This window comes from Tachypleus tridentatus, chromosome 7 (assembly GCF_004210375.1).
Source record: "Tachypleus tridentatus isolate NWPU-2018 chromosome 7, ASM421037v1, whole genome shotgun sequence".
Lineage (NCBI taxonomy): Eukaryota > Metazoa > Arthropoda > Merostomata > Xiphosura > Limulidae > Tachypleus > Tachypleus tridentatus.
In genome coordinates this window covers 26,570,509-26,597,977 of record NC_134831.1, presented here as the reverse complement: position 1 = coordinate 26,597,977, position 27,469 = coordinate 26,570,509, and the positions used below count along the sequence as shown (strand labels likewise).

Sequence of the window (27,469 nt, the reverse complement as noted above, 5' to 3'; positions counted from 1 at the left end):
ATGTAAGTTAGTATTTATGTGTAAAATAAGAGATATTCAGAGCAGTTTTCTAATATATACATACGTACATTCATTTATAACACAATTCACTCACAAGATGACACTTCTTTTTAATGCTAGTTAAAACTGATAATAATATTTTTAAAGATAACGTTTACGTCACTCATAACAGAAGAGTTTAATATTTACAACATTTGGTTTAATTTTTATAAATGTTAATCTATTTAAGTTTATTTCATTACTTCTTGTATGTAATATCTTAGTATCTGTAGCAAAAATACTGCAAAAACAAAGTTAATTATTTTTAGTTGAAATTTATGTGTTTATGTTTTATTTTAATGTACAAATACATTTGATAAAAATTCGAAATAACTATACTAGCCGTACACATTTATCGCAGCAAGGATTTATTTGAAATCCGGTACAAAAGATAAAATCCGATATGACCTGTCAAAATCGTGTAATGATTAGCAGGTAGAATCCAATTAGAATTTTAACGATTGTAATAAGTTTGCGAACTTTTTAAACACTATGAAAGCTTCCTATTTTTTAGTAAGTATCTGCAGGTTTACCCTTTTGTGAGTATTACAAACAGTATCAAACAAATGCATGTCTATACGGAAATGTTGTTATAAGATATGTTTAAAGGTAGTATTTTGTAATATATTCCAAGTGGCTAATCAGTCTGATTTCTGTAGTTTCAGTGCTTACTTTTTATTATAATAATTCTACAACTGAGAAATGACTTTGTTTTCGATCCATATTCTAACCACAAGCAAATATTTTTAAGCCTATGGAAATATTCTGAATCGTAATATCTATTTTCAAGCAATCCTTTTTTTATTTCTATAATCCATGTGTTCAGAAACCTTTATTTTTTGCTAGCGGTTCAGTTGTAAGTCTGAGGGCTAAAACGTTAAAAATTGGGTTTCTGTATCTGTGGTTTGCACATCACAGTTAGCATATTGTATAGCTTTGTGCTTGACAACAGACAAGGAAAGACAAATTTAAAAATCTTTAGTACTTGAATCTAGGTTAGCATTATTATAGAAGGTATATAATACTCGTGTTTTTATATGTTATTTTTAGAGAATTAATAGAATAGGGAGCTAAAGGGAAAAAGAAGCACAATAAATATTCACTATCCATTCTAACAAAAGTATTTACAAAAATGTTATCTTCTTGTGAATGTTAAATATATAGTTTAATTTTAGATAAACAGTTTTTTTTTTTTTTTAGAAAACATCAAAGGGAAGCTTGTCTTTAGTCCTGTGTTGATGATGTTGATTTCTCTGGCAGTAGGGCTAATCATCATAGTCATAACAGTTGTTTTGGTAATCCGATGCAGACAAAGAAAAAGTAAGCTCTTATTGTGATATTATTTTAGTTATATAAGACCCCAGTTTTAATATTTATAGTTTGGCACACCTTATAAATCTCTTTTTACCTGAGATGTGAGAGATTAAACTTCTTTTTCCTTTCATTGTTTATTTCTCTTACTGAAGCTTGATTGTTTCATTATTGGATTACACAAGGTGACGGACTACAACAAAATCGACTCCACCCATAGCCAACTCTTCTGCTCCTATTGTCAGAATGGATAGTAAAATTTCACTGTCACTCTTATTACGTCTGCAATGAACTACCTGCCTTTAATACATTTTTATTTTGCTTTTAGTAAGGGTAAATATACATATTTTTAAAATAACACAGAAGAAAAATAAATACTTCCTAAAACGTTTGAGTGAATGTTATCTGGTTTATAACACTTGCAATATTTACAGTTTTAAATTATGTAGGAGCATAAAGCCTTGAAATTTTCTCTTTAAACTTAAATTCCAGTGGTATGTAGAACGCCATATTTGGTTAGAACACATGTTAAAACTGTTATTGAGCTATCGAGAGGTTTATCTAATTGGATTTATTTTTGAACTCCAATTTTTGTGACGAGGCCCGGCATGAACAAGTGGTCAGGGCGCTCGACTCGTAGTCTGAGGATCGTGGAATCGAACCGCCGTCACGCCAAACATGCTCACCGTGTCAACCTATGGTGCGTTATAAAGTGACGGTTAATCCAACTATTCGTTGGTAATAGAGTAGCCCAAGAGTTGGCGGTGAGCCCACTATTCGTTGGAGAAAGACAAGAGTTGGCGGTAGATGGTGATGACTATTTAACTTCCTCTAGTCTTACACTGCTAAATTAGGGACGGCTAGTCCAGGAAGCCCTTGGTAGTTTTGCGTGAAATTCAAAACAAAGAAAAAAATTCTTGTAACATCTCTCAGTATTTTCAGAATTTTTGCTTGAAATAGAATATTTCAAACTGTGATTTGTTTTTTCTTTCTACACCTACATTGACAAATCGGCATGTCTGCAGGCTTAAAACACCATAAACCGGGTTTTGATACCCGGGATATATAAATCACAGATAGCCCATTGTGAAGCATTGTGCTTAACCTCGAAATAGGACATCTCGATGTACGACAGAAAATAATTTACATGAACGAAATAATGTGGTAAACATTATTTCAACAAGTTTTCAGCGAAATATAAGTTGAAAAACTTTATGTGTTGTTTTAGCATTTTTTTTAAATTAATAATTACGACCAAAATAAAATCACTCTTTTTTACATATTTTTTTAATATTTTATTCATTGAAAAATACAGATTACATCGTTCTCAGTGGGTCTCGTTTCAGTTTTCAACGGGTCCGGCATGACCAAGTGGTTAAGGCACTCGACTCGTAATCCGAGAATCGCGGATTCGAATCCCCGACACACCAAACATACTAGTCCTTTTAACCGCAGGACGATACAATGTAACGATCAATCCCACTATTCGTCGGTTAAAAAGTAGCCCCAAGAGTTGGCGATGGGTAGTGATGACTAGCTGCCTTCCATCAAGTTTTACACTGCTAAATTAGAGACGTGTAGAGCAAATAGCCCTCATGTAGCTTTGCGCGAAATTCAAAACAAACGAAACCAATTTTCAAAGTACCTCGATATATAATTTTGTGAAGTCTTTCAGTGAATCTGGAAAATGGCCCGGCATGGCCAAGCGTGTTAAGGCGTGCGACTCGTAATCTGAGGGTCGCAGGTTCGCATCCCGGTCCCGCCAAACATGCTCGCCCTTTCAGCCGTGGGGGCGTTATAATGTTACGGTCTATCCCATTATTCGTTGGTAAAGAGTAGCCCAAGAGTCGGTGGTGGGTGATGATGACTAACTGCCTTCTCCTTAGTCTTACACTGCTAAATTAGGGACGGCTAGCGCAGATGGCTCTCATGTAGCTTTGCGCGAAATTTAAAAACAAACAAGCTTTTTCTTTTATTGAATTTTCTGTAAAGCTTCTAAAGAGCTATTAGCACTATTTCTCCATGATTTTTACATGATAACTTAAAAAAAAAGCAACTGGACAACACCACCCACCATCAACAAATAACGGGAATAACTGTCACATTTTAACACAATATGGTATTTGAGTACTGTAAATGCGAATTGCAGAGGAAATAGTGAGAATATGCAAATATAAATACATCTGTAAAGTCTTAGTACTCCTTTGTGAACATTACTTGTTAGAAACATAAAAAATCGCTACCAGTTTCATACATGATTATCATATTTTTGAAATATTCACTTTTGTTTTATTTTTAGAATTTCGTACATATTTTACACTAAGAGAGTCGAATACTATTTCTATTAATTACAACTTATGTGGGTGCTGTTGCTTAAAATGATGGGTCAATAAGTATGTTATGATACTAATATTTTCTCAGTCATACAATTATCCTAAATTTCTTAAACACGATTAATTTTTAAATATTATGCCAGGTGATTAACACGCTTCACTTGTAATATGAGGGTCGCGGGCTCAAATCCTCATCACACCAAACATGCTCGCCATTTTAGCTGTGTGGGTGTTATAAAGTTACAGTGAATCCTACTATTCGTTGGTAACAGAGTAGCTTAAGAGTTGACTGTGGGCCTTCGTGTAGCTTTGCTCAAAATTCCGAAACAAACTAAAACGTTCGCCTAAATAGTTTTTTTTTAATAATATAAAGATAAAATATCCACCTCAGCAATTTTTAATAATATATATCTAAAGCATCCACCTCAATAGTTTGATTTAGTTGAAAAGACTTGAATCAACATAACGTTGAGCTCTTATGATAAACTCAACCGATAATTTTTACCAATACTATTACCGATTGCTTTCACCAATACTATCACGCCCACTAATTAATTCCACTATGTTATAAATATCATTATGGCTAAAGGAATAGCTTTATTCAAGTAAATTCCAGATGAATTAAATAGTTTTCCTGTGGCTAAAATTCTGTATGAATAGTTTATTCCGTTTTTTTAGCATTTTAACTGATCGTGAGTTCATGATATTCCAACAATTAGCCAGCCTAAAGTGACCGCATTTTCTTGTATTCAATTCAACATCATTTTGCATTCTGGCTAAAACGTAAAGCTTGCGACGAACTTACTCCCGCATATTGTACTTGTACATAAAAAAGAAAAACAGTATCAAGGGAAAAAAATCAACATAACTATAAACATAATTTATAAAAAAATGATTTAAGTTCTGGAAAAAAACATCATTGAACCGTCAAATTTCATCCATAAGTAAATATGATTGAAAGATAGATCATAAACGCATAGATATAGATATTTTGTTAATGAATGCATAGTGTTAGTATCAATTGTAACTTGGGTTCATAAGAGGTAAAACGGTACAAAACTCATGTCATTTATGTCATAATAAATTTAAAAGAAATATCAACTTGAGAAAGCATTAAATGTGTTGAACATATTTATTGTTGTTTTGAATTAATCTTTGCAAGACCTAAGTTGTATGTGACTATGACTGAAAGACTTATATGATTATGACTGAAAGACTTATGTGACTATGACTGAAAGACTTATGTGACTATGATTGAGTTTAAGGAAGACTAGGTTATGATCTTTATATTGCCAAGTTAGCTAGAGATTTTTTCGACCAACACAGAAACAGTTTTCACTAATGACTTCGACAACGTCATCAAAACTAATAAAAATGGAAGAACTATAGATGAAGATCCTTGTTCAGTCTCCCAAAGTCAAGTACTAATAACAGAAAGAAAATGTTTATTTTTCCTCCTGAAATGTTGTGAAGCACATGAAACACTACTACGACTTAACCTACTAATAAACATCAAATATCCAAGACCCTATTTTTATCTGATATGAAAGATATACCATAAACAGAAAAACATCTTACAATTTTAGTTTGCCAAAAACAAGCTTTTAGAGTAAAAAAAAAAAAAGATGAAATTGACGATCCTTTGAGACGTTTTACATGTGCGGAAAGTATATTTTCTCTAACCACTGTCTGAAATCAATGCAGTCTACAAAGAGTACAAAGCACAGAGAAAACTATAATGATATCTCTCATTCGTTCAAAACAAAGATAAGAAGTTGGAGATTCACTTAGAAAAAAATAACTCTGAGATAAGAACAAAAGTAAATTAATGTTAAATTTATAAACCTTCAAACTTTCTCGACGCTGATAAGTAATATAAACTATTTAACATATTGGTAGTATAACTCTTGTAAAATTATGCCATTAATATCTGTACACATTCTACAATTATATGTTGCATAACGCTGCCATATTACTGCATAACATGCACTATAAGAATTTAAAACAAAATATGTCTAAAAACTAATCAGTTTACAGATTAAACACTTGCTAAGTAAATGATATATACTGTATACGTTTCAGCTCAACATCATACTGTTTGCTATATATGTATTTTAAAGTTATCAAGCTTCTATCCAGTTTAATGATCTTATGCAGTAGATCGCATGCGACCCTGCAACGCAACTTGTTCATTCACTTTTTAGCATTATACATTCTCTCACACAAATGTGGTTGGTCTCGTTATTTACACAGAGAGTTACTTGTACTTTATATAAACGATTTGCATGTGTCATAAAATGGAATGCCGCTACAGATTCCATAACATGCTTGAATCATAGTTAATTCTAAATCATTTTTACACTTCACGTATTCTAAAAATTCGAGAATCATGAAACCGAATCAAAGTTAACCTACGGCATTACCATTTTCCCGTGTCCAGGCTAATTGGAAACTATGAAAAATATCAAGCATACAAGGCTCATCTTTTACCATTCTTTATCCTGAACAACTAGTTTTTAAGGGCTGTACCGTACAGATTTTTCACAAGAAGTGGAGTGGAATCCCACACGTCCTTATTTCAAAGCTTGCAAGTATGACTTATAAATGCGTTTCTTCTTTAACTCTTTCACAACCACATTTATAAGCAAACACTCTCCCAATGCCAGATTTAGTTATAGATACACAATTTAAAATGATAAGACGGATGTTCTAATATTTCATTTCTTATCTGAAATTTGAAACTGGTAAACTCTGTATTCGTTAGTAAAAGAGTAGCCCAAGATTTGGCTGTGGGTGTTGATGATTAGCTAGCTGCCTTTCCTCTAGTTTTACACTGATATATTAGGGACGGATAGCGCTGGTAGTCCTTGTATAATTTTGCGCGAAATTAAGAAACAACAACAGACAAACTTATTCTTAGCTCATAAAAAGTTATAACTGCTAATATTGTCAATTTTTGTTTGTCAGGTTTTTCTCGAGTTGGGATTCTTTTAATAGGTGTGTTTGATACCTGTCAACAATAATTACACAAAAAATCTACAGCTTTAAATAATGTTCTATTTTTGTCAATGTTCTTGCAGGCTGGTTCAGTAAGTTTAGAACACAATTGAGAAGAAAAATTATTATCCTCTGCTCTGTTGGTTAAATACAATCAGTAATAAACTCATTTATGTTAGACTGTTGCTTACAACGGTTATATTCAGAGCTTTAAATAGTTCTCTATTCAGTAAATGTCTACACAGAGTGATTAAGTTATTTTAGAACCCAATTCACAAGACGAATTATTCTTCTCTACTCTGTTAGTGCAGTATATTCCGTGATATTTTCACTTTAGAAATCGCCAATATAGGCTTTTTATTACTAAACTGACAATTATTCTATATCTATTTGACTATATTTCTTAGTAACCCAATTTGCTTTCGCTTTTAATAACTTATTCTAATGTTTGTGCTAAAATCAGGGGTTCGATTTCCCTCGGTGGACTCGGCAAATTGCCCGATGTGGCTTTGTTGTAAGGAAACACACACACACCACAGGTGTTTGCACTAAATACAATTTTAATATTAGACTTAAAATTCACAGACATGTATATCTAACACTGTTAGACAAGGACACAAATTAGTGAGTGTTTTTAAAAAAAAAACATTATCTGATGATTTAAATTTTATATAAGTTCTTATTGTTTTCAGACAGATAACAGTAAAATATTTTTTCAATGTCACCTTGATTTGTTATTGTAGAAAAAATTGTGAATCCAATTTGAATTCTGTATTTATGTATATTATAACGATTTACTCTTATGTATTTACTTTAATATTGATGTTTGTTTTAGCCAAATATACATTTCGAAACGCATGTAACTTATAATGTGAAATATATATTGCAAAATTCCCGTTTATACTCTAAATTTGTAGATTTTCGAGTGTAATAATCAAAAGTATATGTTCCACGCTATTGACAACTGAAATTTTCAGAACCTTGTCTTAACGTTCATAAACTGACACACCGAGAGACAGTTTTATATTGTTAGTTTGCTACAGTTAGTATATTATTAAATTTATAACTCTGATTAACGCTTATTAATCAAAAACTGCAGATATTTAACCAGGACAGTTTATATATATTTCGAACATTACAACTCGTTTAATTAAGAAAACTGTACTTAATCAACTCGAAAGAATTCGTTCATCGTGGGCCGTCGATAAAATATTCAGGTCCATACTAGATAGAAGATTTAATGTTTTTTGTAAGTTTGTAAAACGTTTATATAAAGAATTATTTGTAATAACTGTTTTTATAAATCGTGTTGTTGTTTGTATATTAACTTATATTTGTATTAAGAAAGAAAATTGTGTGTATCAATTTTGTTGGCAAATATCATAAATTTGATAAATATATACATTCAATAAACTTTAAAATTAAAATTTCAGGCTATTTAAAATCGTAATATGAACCATAATAAATCAGAATCTCGTCTGGCATTAATTATAATATGTAACAATATTATAATGTTTGAACATACAGTTTATTACTTTATTAGAATATGCATAAATATAGATTCAAAGTTTGTTTCCTAATTGTTTCTGAAATAAAACATCGAGGTGACATTTAAAAAACATATTTTACTAACAAGTTTATTGATTTGTGTCTTCGGCTAACAGGAATTCATTATATTTTTAGTTATAATTCTTTTCATGAGTTGAGAATGTGTATAAATATAAGGACCATGTATTGATGGAGTAACCGTTACCTGGATGGAAGTTATGTAAGTTGCTTAACTTATAAACAATTGTAAAAAACACAAAAGTGTCCCTTGAAAGTGTAAGGCATGAAATGTGAAACCACAAATGTAGATGTATTTCCTTATGGGTTCAACAAATCTTCATGCCAAATCTGATGAAGACCCAGTGGGTAAAATTGTGGTAAAGATGCAAAAACGCCCACAAAACCGCAAAATGCAAAACTGAAAACTTTATGTATTCCCGCAAATATTTAATGAACCTCCTTATCAGTTTTGGTGAAGATTGATCCACATCCTGCGAAGTAGTTAAATGCACATACAACAGACAAAACAAACTCTATTATATATATATAAATACTTATAGCTATAAAATTCTAAAATTAAGTGTGAAAGTCATATCCCATAGTAGCTCTGGCAGTTCGTACAGAGACTACGTACGCATGATAGTGATTTTTACTATCATTTAAGAGCATCCGTAGTTTTTGTTTTCACTATTTTGATTTTTAACGGTTTCTCGACTGATTTTCTAATAGCAACTGCATTGTAAGATAAGCTTGTTACAAATGTGACAACTGTATGATGTAGTTTTGTGTGTCAACGGGTCTTTTATCGAAAAACTCGTTATTACAACTAAAACGGAGACAGTTCTGTTGACATCGTAATGACAGTAAGTGCTTCAACTAGACCATCAATATTGAATATCACGTCTCGGACTGATGGTGTCATTGTATTGATGCTGAATACAGTAGAGTTGCTGTGAGACGTCGGAATGTCACCACTTTGTATTAGTTAAAGTGAAACACAAGTGCCACTCCAGAACCTAGTTGACCAGAATGAAGAAAAATGTCTCGATAATAAAACGTTTTCAAATAATACTCACTGTTTCTCTTCCTTTCTTTTTAGATAGACAGTTTCAGGCCATTATTGATTCTCTTGGACTTGTAGAACAAAGATCTTTGAAAGAGTTATCAGTATCTTGTAAAACTATACTTCAAGTACTATTCAAGAGTTCTTTATTTTTACAAGGGATTCGATTTTACGTCGCTTTTAATGTTCAAACCTTCTTCATGTACTGAACTTATTAATAAACAAATCAGGAAAGGCCAACTTATCTGGTTGAAAAGCCTAGCATCTCTTTAATATATTTTAACAGGTGTTAAAAACTATTAGTCTACCTTAATTATTAAACACAAAATTATGTAAACAATTGTGTCATAGTGTATCACTTTTTAACATGACCATGATAAACACATGCGTTTCTTTTTGTTCATGCGTATCATTAAAATAAGCTGTAGTGACAGTTAATGTAAGTTCAAGCCAGTTTAAAAAATATCGCTTAAAATTTAGCCAGCCGATTTTAACTGATCTTCAATAATGTAATTATTTTCGTTTGGTTGTTAACACTAACAAGATATACAGTAGCACCGCAAACTTGAACAGTTTCGCTAAATTAAGTTATTATCTTCTTTTCACATTATAATGTATCTTTAACCTTCAACAATAATTCTACTAGACAAGTATATCTCGTTTAGTTATAAGTCAGACTTTATTGAAAATAGAACATAATGGCCCGGAAATATTTTTCTACGGATTAATATCGTTATCGTAGTGCGTTCTCTATTTTTTGTTATAAAAAGTTGAAATTCTATCAAGAAATAAAAAAAATAAAGAAAATAACCTGCTTTGAAATATTTGCAGCTCTGTTATGAAGTACAAATATATACCTTGAACAATATATTCAGTTTAAATGTTAAAATTATATAGTTCTAAAATCACAAAAACCTCACGTAACCGTCTTTTGGTACAATAAAGTAGTGAAATGAACAGTAGTATATCAATTATTAAGTACAAAACTGGTTTCAGTGCTTTTAAAAAATCAGGTGCATGATTCAGCAATATTCTTTTGTTTGAAATGCTTATTATATGAAAATATTTGTGCTCTAAAAGAAGATAGAGATTACTATAATAGCTAAGCAAGTGTAACTGGAAGGTGGTCGAAAGTAGAAATGGAAGAGTGATCTAAAATTCTGGAGATGAGACCTTAAATATCACGATTAGAGTGGAATCTGTTTGGTTGAAATGTCAATATAATTTGCCATGTTTGTATATTCTTTAAAGAATTTGAATACATTTCGTAGTTTATGCAGAAATAACTAGCATGATGTTAAATACTATTAGGTTATAAACAAATCAGCACGATGCCAAATACTATCAGGTTATAAATGATAATTTTGTGAATCTTATTTTGACAATTGTTTTTCAGGCCGAACACAGAAATCTGAACTCACAGAAAAGTAAGTAAATTTATAAATGTTTTGATTTACAGAAGGGCGTTGAATACTTATAAAATTAGTTACTAAGTTATGTTTTGAATCATTTGCTTTCACAAATGCGTGTGCTTTATATCATAAGCAAAAGTGGTTTATACCATAAGCCTAAATACCTTATACCATCGAAATATTTTTAAGTACAATTTTCAAATGTATAGAAAAAAGTGTGGAACAGTGATCTGATACTATTCTGCACATTGAAAATACTCTGACAGTAAAAGAACTGAAATACATAAATCGTTTTCTGATTCCGATGGTGAAAGCCTAATAGCTTCTCTGAAACATGTTTACTATAAGCGGATAAATCGACTAGGATTTGTGTGAAATACTCCTGAAGTAAAAGCCTGGACACGAGATCGAAAAGTAATACATTATATGCTAGTAGAAAGCTCAATATTTTAAATGACAAACCTAATTACGATGGGTCGTATAAATTCCCAAGTAAACACTTTATTAGTATGTGTGTGATTGTATATTATATATATATCTATCTTTTGTAATTTATATCTATATGTATTTATAAACTTCTCTCTATCTAATCTTTGTTATGATGGAAATCCATGTACAAAGTATAATTTATTTTCTTTGTAGCTAAGGTATGAGCGGTAGGCTTGCGCATGATTTTAAATAAAAAAATAAATAGATTGTCTTACAGATCTCTCTATGCATGTGTAATCAGAAAATGGATAACTTGGTGTACGCTTGTCAAAATGTAAAATTTGAAAGAAATTTATCACAGAGCCTAACACTGAAACCTACACTAGTATTAAAGTGGATCATTTATAAGTATACTTGCATAATAATGTCTGTTACGTAATGGGGAACATCTCTTTCTCATTATCTAGAAAATTAATCAAAAAATCAAAAATACATTTAAACATCCTCATAAACATGTTACTTATATTTCAACAAGTGTATTTTTCGTTACTTGTTTACAAATAAAAAAGTTTCATTAAAGAATTTCAGTTTTTCACATTATTGCGTATTGTAACATGTGACACTTTAGATATATATGTGCATAGTACTTTAAATATACAAAAATCATGTTTCTTTAAAGGAAGGAACTCTACAACCACAACATCTAGATAAGCTATTGTTAACACAGTTTTTCTTCGAATCTTATACAATAATCCTCTTTACGAAGTAATAAATTACGTTGTTCTAAATGGCTGTATAAGCATTTCTGGCATATTTTATACTTGTTTTGAATTTAATATTTATTACAATAAAATAATAGCAGCTATCTGTATACTCTTTTAAGTAGTTGTTTGATTTGTATTAAGAGATTAAAGACTGGATATCGAACAAATATAAAATCAATATCAGCATAATTTTAAATATAGGCGAAAGGTGCAAATAATCGAGGTCTTGTATTATTATTTTTGTTAATTCACATAAAACTATGTAAGATATTTTTATTTATCTCTGACTGACTTTGTGCAGAACCTGGGAATGAGGCTCAGATTTTTAATAATAAGCAAATTTTGTTAATGCATCTTTTGATATGTTTTATTTTTGTTGTTCCTTCGAAGGTTAATAGTTCTATTGCATGAATGCACTGTTTTTATATTTGTATTGTAGAATAGAAAAGTACGATTCACCACTAGTACAGAAGACAACAGTGTCCGAAGAGAAATGTCCTGACGTTATTCCTGGTATAAAATTTTACATCACTATTTTTGGATATTATAAAATAGTTTAATAACTTTATTTTATTAGCTTTAATAGTTTAAAGTATAAAACTATTCGAAATATAACTTTATGGGCTGCATGTATTTAAACTCACACAACGAATACAAAGAAGATAACACCTCAAAAAGAGAACCTTGGCTTTCTTCACTCAATAGTAATGTACGTTTCAAATTTCCAAGCTACCAATAACCAAAACACCTTCAATGGTTAATGATGCAAAAGTTGAATTGAGCGTTTGTTACAATAAAGTTACAGTACGGTGTATTTACCTGAGGATACAGAAAATCTACAATCCAGTCCACAAAAGGTTAATTATATGGATACGTAATTTTATTATTTTTAAATCGTTGAGAACTTACTACACAATGATCTATATGCGCTTTGTTCGCTATGGAGATCGAATCCCGAATTTTAGCGTAACACGCTACTAAGTTGTTTTTGAAAAGCTACTGAGAAGCATACGATGATTTTATATTAAAAATAGGTTCCACGTGTTGGTACTATATCCCTATATATAAGTATATTTTTACTTCAATCCAACGCACTTAACTCACAATAAGTTGTACTTCCTTCATTGTTGAGTCACTTTATTGGCTTTCATCTGTATTGTATTAGTAACTTAATCATTATTGATTTTTTATTATAGAATGTAATTTGGTTACAAACATGTATGAAATGATTCACAAATAAATCATAGAACTTTTTTGTAAAATACAGTTCTGAATTCTGTATCAAAGGTTTAATATACTATCTGGGATGATTGTAAATCTTAGAGGAAATGAGAAGAGAGTAAGACTAGCTTGACGACTCCGAGCTCAACTTGTAACAAAGAATAATACAGCAAACAAAGATTACAACAAACCGCTCTGTACAACAACACAAATAAAAAGGATCTCTCAACGGGTCAACACAAATATCGCGTTGTTAACTCGATAAATAGGCAAATAAATAGATAGGCTTATTTACGTAGATAATTTAGTTAACTGCGAAATCTGTTTCGTGTATCTTTTTTTCAAATAGTCTATGGATTTTATTCTAAGGGCTCCAATATTTGAGCAATCGTGTCTTTGCCTTCAAATAACTGTGAAACAAATAATTATTGGTTTTACTTATTCTCGCAAATTAGGTTAACGCTAGTACATATTTTGGCAATAAAAAGTTTCCATTTAAACTTCAGTATTTGTTTTCACACGTTGCCAAATTCCAGGAAATAACGTCAAAATGAAGACAGCAATTTCAGCTGCTTATGAAGATTTCGAAATCGAGAAATGTAAAACAAAGACACCCGAAAGTTCTCAATCGATGTGTAAGCCTGCCAAAAGTGTAAGTAAAATAAATGTACAAATAGAGTAAGGTGATTGAATAACAAACAAATGTAACTGCGCTATGATAATGTAAGAAAATAAGTAAATACTTTAATTCGTTCAAGCAAAGTTGTGCTAGATAAATGATCGTGCTAGGTTACATTTATTTAACAGAAGCATTAACTTAAAACTCATAAAAACCATCAAAAAAGCGTTGACGCCGCCCCTCACTGGGACAAATTTGTATTCATAAGCCATTTATTGATATTTGAGTTGTTAGATATCAATTGGTTCATTAAAATCTTAAAATTATTTGATTATTTTTTTTAATTATAAGAATTTTTATTTGTCTTATATTCTAAGCCTTTTTTAAATAATTATTATTTCTTTGATTTATACTTTTTGAAAACACATGCTCAATCTTCATGAACTAACCTCAAGATGGAAACATTAATTAAATCATTCTAATAATAAAATTAACTATTTCAAAACATTCATGTCATACTGTTTACAAGTGAATGAAGATCACAGTCCTAAACTATACCTGACGTATGTTTTAGGTATCATTTGCTTTTCACAATATGAAAACATCAGAATACGACGTGTTGTTTCAGCTTAATTTTTCAACTCTAATCTGGCCAATTCGTACATCATAATTCAATAAAATCTTAAGAGATCCTTGATGGGCTATAGTGGGTACATAATTAAGATATTTTTACTGTCTTCTACTAAGTGATTATACTAGAATTATTTAAAGAGTGTCAATTGGTTTCTATTTAACCCACTTACAGAATCACAGTTGAAATATTACAATTAATTGTCATCGGCATTCTAAAATAATTTTAAATAACTTTTAGTAGATGAAAATACTAAAAAAAATTCGAGGATTTGCTTTCTCATCCAGTACGTGTACTCAGTTATAGGTGTCTGCATGTGTTTTCTCATAACAAAGCCAACTTGGGCTATCTGCTTAGCCCACCGAAGGGAACCAAACCTCTGAATTTAGCGTTGTAAATACGTAGACTTACCGCTGTACGGGCGGGGGCATATAGATGTCTTCCTAAATGTATTTTATATAGTTATTGAAAGGGTAATATACCTAACTACAACGTTAACGAGACAAGAAAAGTGTTTTTCAACAGAATGTATTAATTCAATTGGTTTCATTGAGAAAACACCACTATAGTTTAATAAGTTATAATTAAACGATTTTGGAAACTTACACGTAGTTACAGTCAAAGTCATCACTTTCAGGGATGTTCTTTCTGATAAACGTACACTTGGATAATAGTTTGCGGCGCAGTTTCCATTTCAAAAGGCTCTGTCATAAGACTATCATTTAAGACAAACACGCACAACTACTACGTGAAAGCTTTCCATAAGTCATTTAATGTACAAGGACGACGTTTCTCAAGCGCTTATTTGAACAGCTGAATAGCACAAAAAATTATAAGTGCTGTATCTTCATATAGAATATTATGAGCGATAATCTTATTTTCTAACCATTTAAAATACGTAAACGTTGAATAAATATTTTGTGAAAAGAACTTGTTTAATCTGACTTGTGTCGCTTTTATGATAGCGATTCTTCTTACTTATACTGCTACTATTGCTTGGAGCACATGGAAGGCTTTTGCCATTGACTTCTGTATTTGTGGATTTTCACCTGTTATGAAACTTCTTACTTTGCTTACCAGTTGTTTATACATATTTCATTGTTTTCTAATGACATTAAGCACAGGGGATATCCATATGTTGGAAATCATAGGTTCTTGATATGAACACATTTTTATTATCTTAATCTATATATATATATAATTGTTTGTTATAACCTGAAACAAGCCTAAACAAAAATAAATTTAAAAGTTATACACAAAAAACGCCGCGCTCATTAAAATATTCCCAAGGTATAAGCTACAATATGGGATATAAATGTACCCTAAATTTTGAAAGTGGCTGCTGAAGAGAACCCACATTGCGATGGGAATACGCCATCTATCAGTCTTAACCTCCATTCACCAGTCTCACTTAAAGAAATAAAATAAAGGAGTAGCAATAGTTATAAAAATAGAAATTAGGAGAGCGAGATGTTGGTGCTCAATCCCACAGTATCCCACATCTATATCACCCTTCACTACCTGCAGACAAAATAAGAAAAATAAGCTACTAATATTTGGGAATAAGTAAGTTAAAAAACTTAAATCTTGAAGTTAGCACTCCAGCCTCAATTATGGTAGTAAAGCACTAATTGGTAGCCCAGTAAACGAATTATGAAGAGTTCCATCCAGATATATAAATAAACTATTAATAATATAGCTTCCAACCACCACCCATTTATTAAGTCGACTGTGGCTATCATGATAGTCTAAACGGGCCTTTATATGCGGCAAGGAGTACATCCACATAAAGTTGTGCCAAGTTGTTAAATGACCTTATTCATAAATAAATATAGTTATTAGAAATTTTATTAAAAGTTCTTTAATTTCCATTTCGTTATATTAATTCAGTACGTTGTTATATTTGTTACAGAACTGTTTAATAATTTTATTTAAAGTTTCTTTTTTAAATCCAGTAACTATTAACGTTTGTATCAGTATTTCACCATTACTGATAAAATATTATAATTTATTACGAAGTTTACACTATTTGAATAATTGCGAAGCTCTAATGCTTAAAGCAGAAGGGTATGGTACATTACTATTAAAAGATAGTAAAGCATAAATTGGAAAGACAAAATATTTTAATTGATATCCTTATCAATTATTTTCATTTCTAAATCTAAATAATGTGCTTCTGTATAAGATATTGAAGTACTTTCAATTTCTAATTCTGCTAAACAAATATTGTTAATAACATTATTTAATTTCAGGGTTATTCATACTAATTAAATCATCTATATATCTGTAAGTTAAGGTAAAAATATCAGGATTTGTTTAGTTTTCAATAAATGTATTCTCATTGTCGTAAAGACATAAATTTCCTATACAAGTAAAAGAGTTAGCTTCCATTGGAACTCCTATTACTTGTTCAAATACCTGGTTATTAAAAAAATATTTAATTGTTGCAGATACGGAAACTTAATAATTCTTTTAAGTCTCTGGAGCTACCTTTTCTTTCTTCCAGTTCTATAAAAGGATAACAGAACTGTTTTATTAATGAATTTAAAACAAATTTTAAATCTTTTAATTGAATTGTGGTGTACAATCTGGTGGGATCAAATGTTTGAATATTATTTAATTGTTCACAATTGTTTGGATATTTTCAAATAGGTTGACTATTTTTTATTATACAACACGTATGTTTTTTATTATTAACACATACATTTCTAATTTTATCAAGTAAACTAGTAAATAATTTGTTTAATAATATAGCCAGTTGTTTAATAGTTATTCTTAAAGAATTAGAAATAAATTTAAATCTAATTGGAGATTTATGGAGTTTAGGAATAACATAAAGAAAAGTAAATCAACATAAAGATTTTGCTTAGAATAAAAGTTATTATAAGCTTTAATGAAATTATTAATTACTGTATCATGGGATTGGATCGGCTAATAAGTTTAAATATTTGTGTACCATTGTTTTATTTTATCATAATTAAATTAATGTATAAAACGTTTTACAAATGATACCAATATTACAGTTAACCTTATCAATGGGAACTATAACATATTTTTCTTGCAATTCTTTAATCTTATTTTTTAATTGATGGAACAATAAATCTATATGGTATTTCTTTAATTTTATGCTGGATAATTTAATTTTTTAAGCATACAACTTCCATTCCAGAAGCCATCTAAGTGGATAAGATGTAATATAGTCAAATATTAAAATATACTACATGGCTAAAAGTATGTGGACACCTGACCATCACACCCATACGTGCTTGTTGAACATCTCATTCCAAAACCATGGCCACTGATATGAAATTGGTCGCCGCTTTGCTATTACAACAGCCTACACTCTTCTGAGAAGGCTTTTCACTGGATTTTGGAACATAGCTGTGGGATTTGGTCCTATTCAGTCACAAGAACATTACTGAGGTCGGGCACTGATGTCGAGCGAGACGGTCTGGCTCGCAGTCGGCGTTCCAATTCATCCCAAAAGTGTCCAATGAGGTTGAAGTCAGGGATCTGTGCTGGTCAGTCAAGTTCTTCCACATCACCCTCGGCAAACCATCTCTTTATGGACCTCGCTTTGTGCACGGGAACGTTGTCATGCTGAAACAAAAAAGGCCTTCTTCAAACTGTTGCCACAAAGTTGGAAGCACACAATTCTCTAGAATATCATTGTATGCTGTAGTATTAAGATTTTCCTTCACTGGAACTAAAGAGCCGAGCCCAAACCATGAAAAACGGCCCCAGACTATTATTCCTCCTCCACAAAACTTTACATTTGGCACTATGCATTCAGGCAGGTAACGTTCTCTTGGCATCCGCCAAACCCAGATTCGTCCGCAAGACTGTCAGATAGTGAAGCGTGATTCACCACTTCAGAAAACGCGTTTACACTGCTCTAGAGTCCAATGGTAGCGTACTTTACACCACTCCAGCCAATGCTTAGCATTACGCATGGTGATCTTAGGCTTTTGTGCAGCTGCTCGGCCATATAAACCCATTTCCTGAAGCTCCCAACGAACAGTTCTTGTGCTGACGTTGCTTCCATAGACAGCTTGTAACTCGGTAGTGAGTGTTGCAACTGTGGGCAGACCATTTTAAGCCCTTCAGCACTCAGCAGTCTTTTTGTGTGAGCTTGTGTGGTCTACCGCTTCGTGACTGAGCTGTTGTTGCTTCTAGACGTTTCCACTTCACAACAATAACACTTACAGTTAAGGCAGCTCTAGCAGGACTGAAATTTGACAAACTGACTTGTTGCAAAGGTGATATCTTGTGACAATGCCATATTTAAAGTTACTGAGTTTTTTGGTACGACCCATTCTACTACCAATGTTTGTCTATTGAGATTGCATGGCTGTATACTTGACTTTATGCACCTGTTAGCAATGGGTGTGGCTGAAATAGCCTAACCCACTAATTAAAAGGGGTGTCCACATACTTTTGGTCATGCAGTGTATATTTATCAATATTGTTTTCGATATATTTTAGAATATTATTCTTATTACATTTTGTGGCTATTCTGTATTTAGATCTTTTTTGAGTATTTCATGTAACATTTTATTTATTGTAATTTTCAAGTTACCAGTAAAAATCTGTTTATGAAAAGTATAAAAAAATAAAATATTTTTACACTCACAAGACAAGTTATTAGCCTCATCTACATTTAGATTAGTTGAAAAACTTTTGTAATTACATAGTAATGGACCAATTGAGCTTCTTATTTATAACTGACGATAGGCTATAAGTTTTTACAAGGAAAAACATTATTTTTTATAAATTGATGAATAATTTTACAAATCTACAAATCATTGAATTATTAAAATCTTGGTTTAATCCATAACAATATAATGTTCTTAGTTCCAAAATATAGAAGTTTTCTTGTTGAAGTCTATTTGTGTCTTCATTAACAATTTCTAATATAGTTTTTTAACAGAGGTGAATCCTGAAATGTTTTAATGGTATATAATTCATTAAATTGTTTTTAATTCTATAGAATTCGTTAAATCACATTTTAATTCTATAAAATTCATGAAATTGTTTTTTTTTCACTTAACTTTATTAGTATTTTTTTTTTCATTCAGAAAGAATTGTTACATATCTGGCCAAAAATGAATAAATTTTTATAGCATAATACCATCTACGAAACGATAATATCAGAATGTAGTTATATGTTATTCCCTTGCGACAAAACGGCTATAGTTGTCACATGACTTGCCGTGTGGTATATTGAAGACTGTTTTAACACAGCGTACGCTACCTATTGTATTACAAAGTGTTGAACATGCATTGTTTCAAATTCAGATTAGTTAAAAATAGAGATTGGCTGAATCAACTTCTGTAAAAGAGTTGCGATAGATAAAAAGATATACAGAGTAACGAGTGTACACGCATATTCCTTTATACTATAATTGAAAAACACTTTATCTCTACGGGATATATTTATGACGTCATTATGTGGGATACTATTCCATTCATCGTTTATGGTAATAACATCCTCAGATGTTTAAACTAAATGGAGCACTGTTTTTCACCGAGGAGTTCGAGCATTTTAAACAAAAGTAAGCTCAGTTTATCTCTTGAGTCATTGTCACTGTCATCTTACATCAGTTATCCTCCTGAAGATGAACTTCTGCTTGTCTATTTACTATTGAGTTATTTTTCTAAGTTTCTGAAATTAGAAATGGAATGAAATAGCTTGGTAAGGACCGCCTTTTGCTGCAGTTGTCATCAAAGCTATTTCAGAATTGTACTTTGAAAATGTATTTTCGTTGACAGAAATAATTTTGATGGAAAGAGACCTGCTTAACTTTAAGCAACTGACGTAAAATGACAGCCTTATTTTATAAAGTTCCCAATATTATTTTAATCTTAAAGAAACGCGAATTAGTTATAATTCCATATCTTTGCGAGCATTGAAATTGAAACAAAGATATGCTTTTTTGTGTGTTAAATAGAGATCAATTCAAGTTTATTACCAATAAGTTCACATAAAAAGGTATTTTTAAAGTTAATTTTTGACTTAATATATTCTTCTCACAACAGTGTTATGTGCTAATTTGAGAAAGTATTTATTAGGTATAATATTGTTTTAAATTCTAGGACCAAAGAATATAGCAATATAAAAATTGTTGAATTGCAAGTTTTCATCTAGTGCGTTCTAATACTCCGTATTAACTATATATTTGGAACGGATTCTCATATTTCTATAACATACAAAGCTACGTACATGTAAGTAAATTCCTCGTTACAATAACAACTAAAAAGAAAAAATGCAATGTTATAACTTCTTAAACATGTTTTTATTATTATTAAACTCATCCAATAGAATAATACTAAGTGTCATATATTTTCTTCAGAACGTCCGAACTGAGACTTTGATTCTAATGAATTTAAACATTTTGTGTTGGTCAGTGTGAGTTGCAGTTCCCCAGTTAGTATCACTTTTTGTGATTGTCTCAAATTACAAAAAAGTATCCATACGCCCTAACGAAGGCTTTCACTATTGTGTTGGAAAAGGATAACTAAATTATTAGTTATTAGAACATCAAATGATAACAAAATCAAAGGAATCCTGATTATTTCTTTAGAGTTTAAAACAAACAATGGTATATTATTGAGCGTATTAGTATCTCATGAGGGTAAGAGTCATTTAAAAGTGGAAAGAAAAGATTATTAAAGGAAATGATGTCATTTTATTCGATTCTATCATAGTTAATCTAACGATATCAAGATGTACTCGAAACTCACGTTGAGTTGCTATAGAATATCCATTGAGTAATTAATAAAAAACGCTCGGAAGATTGTCTTTAGGAGAAAAGGGGCATTATTTTCGCAGTAACAAAGAAACGAGGTGTAGATAGTTACCTAATTAAGACGAGAGAAAACATCAATACACATCGATTGCCCCAACCTGCTACTAGTAGCAAAATAGTTCCGTTGTAGTACAGTATATTTCTTTCTATGTACTTTAGTTCGACATGCACCAAATTCAGAGCTATTTCGTGCTAGTTTATAGAGTGGTATTCAGCCAGACACTTTGTACGCTGATCTATTATTACATTTTTATTACTTTGGTTCCCTGAAGTACAACTATGGGAAAGAGCATTTGTAAAATCGAATTGTTCCAGCATTCGTTCACGTAGGAAGTGTAAAAAAGATAAATTTATTTTTTTTACCAGAATTACTTACTCTTTAATACTCACTGAAATATGATACTTAAACGTCGACTGAGAACAACAACAACAAAAGAGAACTTTAAATAGTTCTTTCTGAAACTTGGTTTTCTAATATTTATTGGAATATGATATTTGTACATGAGCGTAAGTTGGAACGTAATATTCGCAGGCATGTATATGTTGTTGATTGTTACACTGAGATCAAAGGATACATAATATCATTTACTGAAAAGAGTATTTTCATATAACCAAAATGGATAGATTTTATACAATCCCGTTTAAACCAAGAATACTGCTGTATCCTAGAAATTCCAAGTACGTATTTAAATAATTATTTTCTTAAAGCATCCGATAACGTTCTATAACTGTATTCTTCCTTCTACTCGATCTACCACAGTCAAATCTCCCCTAAATTCTTTCACTCAACTTTAGTGTTACTTAAAGATATTAGTATTTTTTATTATAATTTATTTATTTGTGTCATAATACTATAATCGCTTCCTAAAAACTTAAATTTTGTGCATTCAGCAATAATTCGTTTTTACCAAACATTTGAATATATTTTGGTAACGAAAATTTGGTGATCATGTGGTTTTTAAATGTTCTACAGAAAACTGTTTACAGATTTTAATAAATTAATTTAGAATGTGAAGACTTATAACAAATAGACAAGAGAAGTAACTGTTCCTGTGTAATTTGTTTTATAAATGGATTTTCTAGGATGACTAATTACAGCATATTTTTACCTTAGATCTATAGGTTTGCTTTGGATTGTTTTGAATTTCGCGCAAAGCTACACGAGGTTTGTTTTGTTGTTAAGGTGTGCCCACCACGAGTATTGAAATCCAGTTTTTAGTGTTATAAGCTGCTGAGCTAGAGATTTTTTCCAGTTAATTTACGGTATTGCAAAGAGTATTGTTGTACTGCTTAAGAAATATTTTAACTTTTTTCGGTTATTAATTTCAAAGCTATATTATAAATCTCCACACTTATTGTTGAATCACGAGGGTGAGAGTTATTTTAACAAAGCCTATTTTCTGTCAAAATGCTAGATTGTTGGGTTATGAATTTTCGAGTGGTTATTTGGGAATATTTTCAATAACTTTAAGTTTAATAACCATATTTATTATATTTTGAGAATAATAGCTCGCTTTTATGTTTTAAAATATATATTCTTCGTTTCAGATATATACGATATGGGTCAGTAACGTTTGATGTTGGCTTGTCATTACGTGATCGTCAGAGCATTCGACTAGCAATCCTGGGGTGGGGGTTTGAATCTCATGACCGAACAAGTTCTTGTCTTTAATTATTAAATCGTTATAATGTGTAACGAGTAGCCTAAGAGTTGGCGGTTGGTAGGGTTAACTAGCTATCTTCCCTATAGTCTGAAATTAGAGACTACTATCGCAAGTAAACTTAAGTTGCTGTGTTCGAAATTCAACAAATGAATGTATGTTTGATATTAAAATTATTTTCTAAACTTCTCTTTTATCTAATGGATCATTGTCATAATCATTTGTAACTTGCATGTACTCTTCAATAAATGTATTTTATGATATGAAAGACCAAGTAAACGAACATTTTTAATTTAACATATGATATATATTGTGTTCTATAGTCTTTAATTTCTATTCTAACAATCATAGGAGACGAATTCAACCGCTTCTAATCCGCAGTACAACAATCCACAACAAGAACCTTATCCTCAACCTCTGCAGAAATTCTCTCACACAAGTGGTCAAAAACGAGTAAAGGTATTACCAACTCCTCCACCAGGGAGGCGTCATGAAGAATCAGTTCATGAAAATAGTAACGTGTGACTACATCATTGTTATATATCAAAGAAGATTTTTTTTAACAAGTCTGTTAAAACTAAAAGGAAAGAAATGAATTAACTTTTTCAGTTAGTGATATGTTGATGTTTAGATGCCTCCACAAAAAAGTGGTTGATGTCAAAATCATATTCTATATGGAGTTGTTAAATGATTTCAATGTATTCCTGAGTTTTATTTTCTATCATTTATTATTAAAAACAAGAGAAGTGCCCAAAGAATCTGAAAAATGTGACTTATACGCTCTACCTCAGTTTTCAGAATTTGTTATGGCACCATCTTGTTTAACTGTGATCTCTCAGTTAATGCTTTACTGTTGTGCTTCATTTGCTTTATTTCAGATCTTTCAAAACATTCCTCGTATGAATTTGTTTGCAAAAACGAAATCGGGTGATAAACGGAAATTTAGTTCGAAAAAGCAACAGATGTTTGTTTTCAATTGTTACTTAATATTATAATTTCTATTGTAAATGTGCCGAATTGTAATGATGTTTGAAACTTCAAATTACTCAACATCCAAAAAGTATTATTTAATGTATTTATTAAACATCAGAAGACAAATACAGGTTTGAAGATGAACAAAATAAAGAATTGCTTTGCTTGTATCTAGTATTGTTGTATTTTTTTTATCATCAATTAATCCACCCACTAGTACAGCGGTAAGTCTACGGATTTGCAACACTAAAATCAGGGATTCGATTCCCCTTAGTAGGCTGAACAGTCGGATGATGTGGCTTTACTTTAAGAAAACACATCCATCATCAGCTAATTAGAAAGTATTTTATGGAATTTTATCAGGTTTAATTTCAAAATGAAAAATACATATTTAGACAATGCATGCTTTAGGCGAAGTTTATTCGTTTTTTTAAGAAATATTTTTTTTTCTTGCTAGGTATTGTAATATATTTCGGACGAGTCTCCGATTTACTCTTTCTCATATGTTAATATATTACTATCTAAATAACATGAAATTTGAATTTGGAATTTAGTTAAATGTTAATATGTTATCAAATTTATGATATTTGTTACAAACAATTTACTTTTTTAACGCAAATATAGTTAAATATGCAAACAAACAAAGAAGGTAATACATTTTATAATAACGGCTATTTCATATTATGGTTTATATGCAAGAGTTTTACAAACTTACAAACAGTACTCAGCCTTGTATCTGGTCTGAAACTGAATCTTTTATCGACGTTCACTGAGCGCAAATTAATTCTTTATTGATACATCTATACACTTCTTTTGACGGCTGGTCAAGCTTTAAAGACCCGTAAGTATCCCCTGGCAACAGTATCTAATGTCCTCGTAGAACTACTAACGTTCAAAGTTACTTCAATGAAGTTGAACGATGTGTAATATTCGAAATCTTTAAACGTTCCTGGCGTCAATCACAATTATAGCTTCCGATACACACTGACTGTAATTGATTAATAATAATATTCTTCTTCTACTGTCTCTTGGCTACTAACTTGCTTTTATATGAATCACACGATTTTTCAAAATTTAAACAATGTTCGAAAACGTGCCAGTGTTTTTATAAAACAAATATTGTTAATTCCTACTCTCAAGAATCTTCTACAAGTTTCGAGAAAAGGCAGGACTTAGACAATACCCAATCAAGAATATACGTCACATGCAAAAAAGAGAAAACTATACTGAAACAAGCGTAGATATTAAAATAAACGTATAACAGTAAACCCGATGCATTACTGACACATCCTTCAAAATCAGTGTAATGCTGCCAGTTTAAATATCAGTCCTCCCTAGTAATTAGATGAAATTTCTCGTTACATCTATGTAGACTGCTTATCTTCAAGAAAAAAACACAGACTCCAGTCTAGCATTTTCCATATTAAAATTCATGAGTTAAGTTACCATTTCAGGTCTCAAATTTAAATAAACGTATATGTTAAAGGATATTTGAATATCTTAATAGAAAATAATTTATATATCTTGTAAAATTAAAAACAAACTAACAGTACAGCAACATGTAGGCTATTATAAAGTATACTAAGAAACTGCGTCTTAGACACTCCATCATGCCATTCTTTATTAGCCTTTAAAAGGCCTCATTCCAAAGAGCAGTTTTAAACAATGTGAACGCCGTTTGAAACTTTGTGACTGATTCTAGTATAAAACAAAACATGAATAAGAGAGAGTAATAAACCTTTCCTTTATATTGTTCATAAAGATGATTATTAAAAAGTCTGGACTATAAATTTTGTTTAACTTGGTTTTGTGAAGAATGTGAAAGTGCAAACTCACAAGCGATAATTATAATACATTAAATATAATATTATAAATAAATTCGTTTCTAACTTGGATATGCCGCAAAATGTTAAACCAATGCAATTTTAGCAAATATACAAATTAAAATAATTTCCATCTACACAACATAAAAATTTATTTACTAATAAATCTGATGAATTTATTTCTAACTTTTCTACTGGAGTTTTTGGGAGTACCCACAAAGTTAAAAAAAAACACAACAAGAAACGTTAAGTTTCGTGTGTTTTGAATTTCGCCCAAAGCTACTCGAGGGCTATCTGCGCTAGCCGTCCCCAATTTAGCAGTGTAAGACTAGAGGAAAGGCAGCTAGTCTTCACCACCTACCGTCAACTATTGTGCTACTCTTTTACAAAACAAAAAGTGAGATTGAGCGTCACATTATAACACCCCACAGTTGCAAGGGCGAGCATGTTTAGTGTGACGAGGATTCGAACCCGCGAATAACGAGTCGAGTGTCTTAACCACCTGGCCATGCTAGGTGTCAATAAATATTAAGAGTAGAATTATTACCAGTTTTTAAAAATGTTTCTTACTCCGTGTATTTTATTAGGTTGAGGAATAATTCGTGAGCGTTTTTAAATAATTTCATTCAAGCATTACATGCAAGACTATACAATACTTCAATGCATGAACACATTACACCCAAAACATTTATTATGATACTTTATTTCATGTAATACCTAGGTATATAGTATGCATTGTTGTAAACGAAATTGCAAGAAATTAAATTAAATCTGCGAAAAGCAGATGGTGTCGAAAACGCTCGATTTTGTCCACTTGACATTCCATTTAATGAGCTGAAAATGAAAGCAAACATTAAAGACATATGAAAATCAAACACACCATCTATTAGAGCAAAAAATTATCTACCAAATGACATGAAATATTTTGCGAAAGCGTTTCATTTATGAATATATTTTTTTAACTTGAAAAAACGCTCACGAATTATTCCTCAACCCAATATTTTAAAAAATCATTCGCTTTATAAACCTAGTGGATGAAACAAAATTGTTTTATTTTGTGTAAATTTCTGGTTATTGAAATAATTTCATTTTGTTGTTTAATAATGAATGTCTGTAATTTATTGTTCAAAACTTTTCATTAATTTAATGCATGTGACTAGTCAAAAAATAAAAACAAATGCGTGATATTTTTATGAATTCCGCACTATACATTAAATTAATGTTAAAATCAAGTAAAGCCTAAGTAGCGCTGTCATGTTCGTATGTGAGTTTCACTACTATTTTTGTCAAGGAAACTATAGTAGACATTTTATTCAGTTCATAAGTTTACGCATATTTTGTTTGTTTTTTCACATTGCTTCTTACGTGTTTAACCCTGTCGAATGAGAAAATCAAAATACATAACTTGCTCACAGCAGCACAGAAAGAAACAACATGCCAACTTCACTTTACGATAAAAAAAAAAACATAGTAGTTGACTGTTACCCTATTTTTCTTGTATGTTGTTTCTCGTTCATAGATTAAATATTTTTAAAGGCAGAGGCTACTTGTTATCAAAATGAAATGGATGGAGAATTCGTATACTGCGGACGTTTCAAGTAGGAATTATTTTATGCATTATACATTTCAATATTATGTATACATACATGTGGCATATATAATACTATAATAAACTACGAAATACGTATAGCTTAGAGATTTTGAGAACAAATCATAGAAAAATAGTGGTTAACTTGTATAACAAGGCAATGAAATAAGTTGTTATAAGTCCCACAACAAATTATTATTATTAATAAATTGCTGAGTTCCAAATCTGGTACAGGATGGTACATTTAAA

At 30.9% G+C, this 27,469-nt stretch overlaps 1 protein-coding gene across 7 annotated transcripts in view; it reads left to right on the top strand.

Annotated features, from left to right (window-relative positions):
* LOC143255340 (synaptogenesis protein syg-2-like) overlaps nucleotides 1–23,979 on the top strand; it is a 135,207-nt gene extending 111,228 nt beyond the window's left edge. For all 7 annotated transcript variants that reach the window (XM_076510835.1, XM_076510831.1, XM_076510833.1 and 4 more), the window contains 5 exons: nucleotides 1,240–1,359; nucleotides 10,688–10,718; nucleotides 12,336–12,409; nucleotides 13,654–13,769; nucleotides 23,189–23,979. In XM_076510835.1, coding sequence (XP_076366950.1) covers nucleotides 1,240–1,359; nucleotides 10,688–10,718; nucleotides 12,336–12,409; nucleotides 13,654–13,769; nucleotides 23,189–23,362 — 515 coding nt within the window. In that variant the 3' untranslated portion in view covers nucleotides 23,363–23,979. The remainder of the gene's footprint in view (nucleotides 1–1,239; nucleotides 1,360–10,687; nucleotides 10,719–12,335; nucleotides 12,410–13,653; nucleotides 13,770–23,188) is intronic.
* The last annotated feature ends 3,490 nt before the right edge of the window (nucleotides 23,980–27,469 follow it).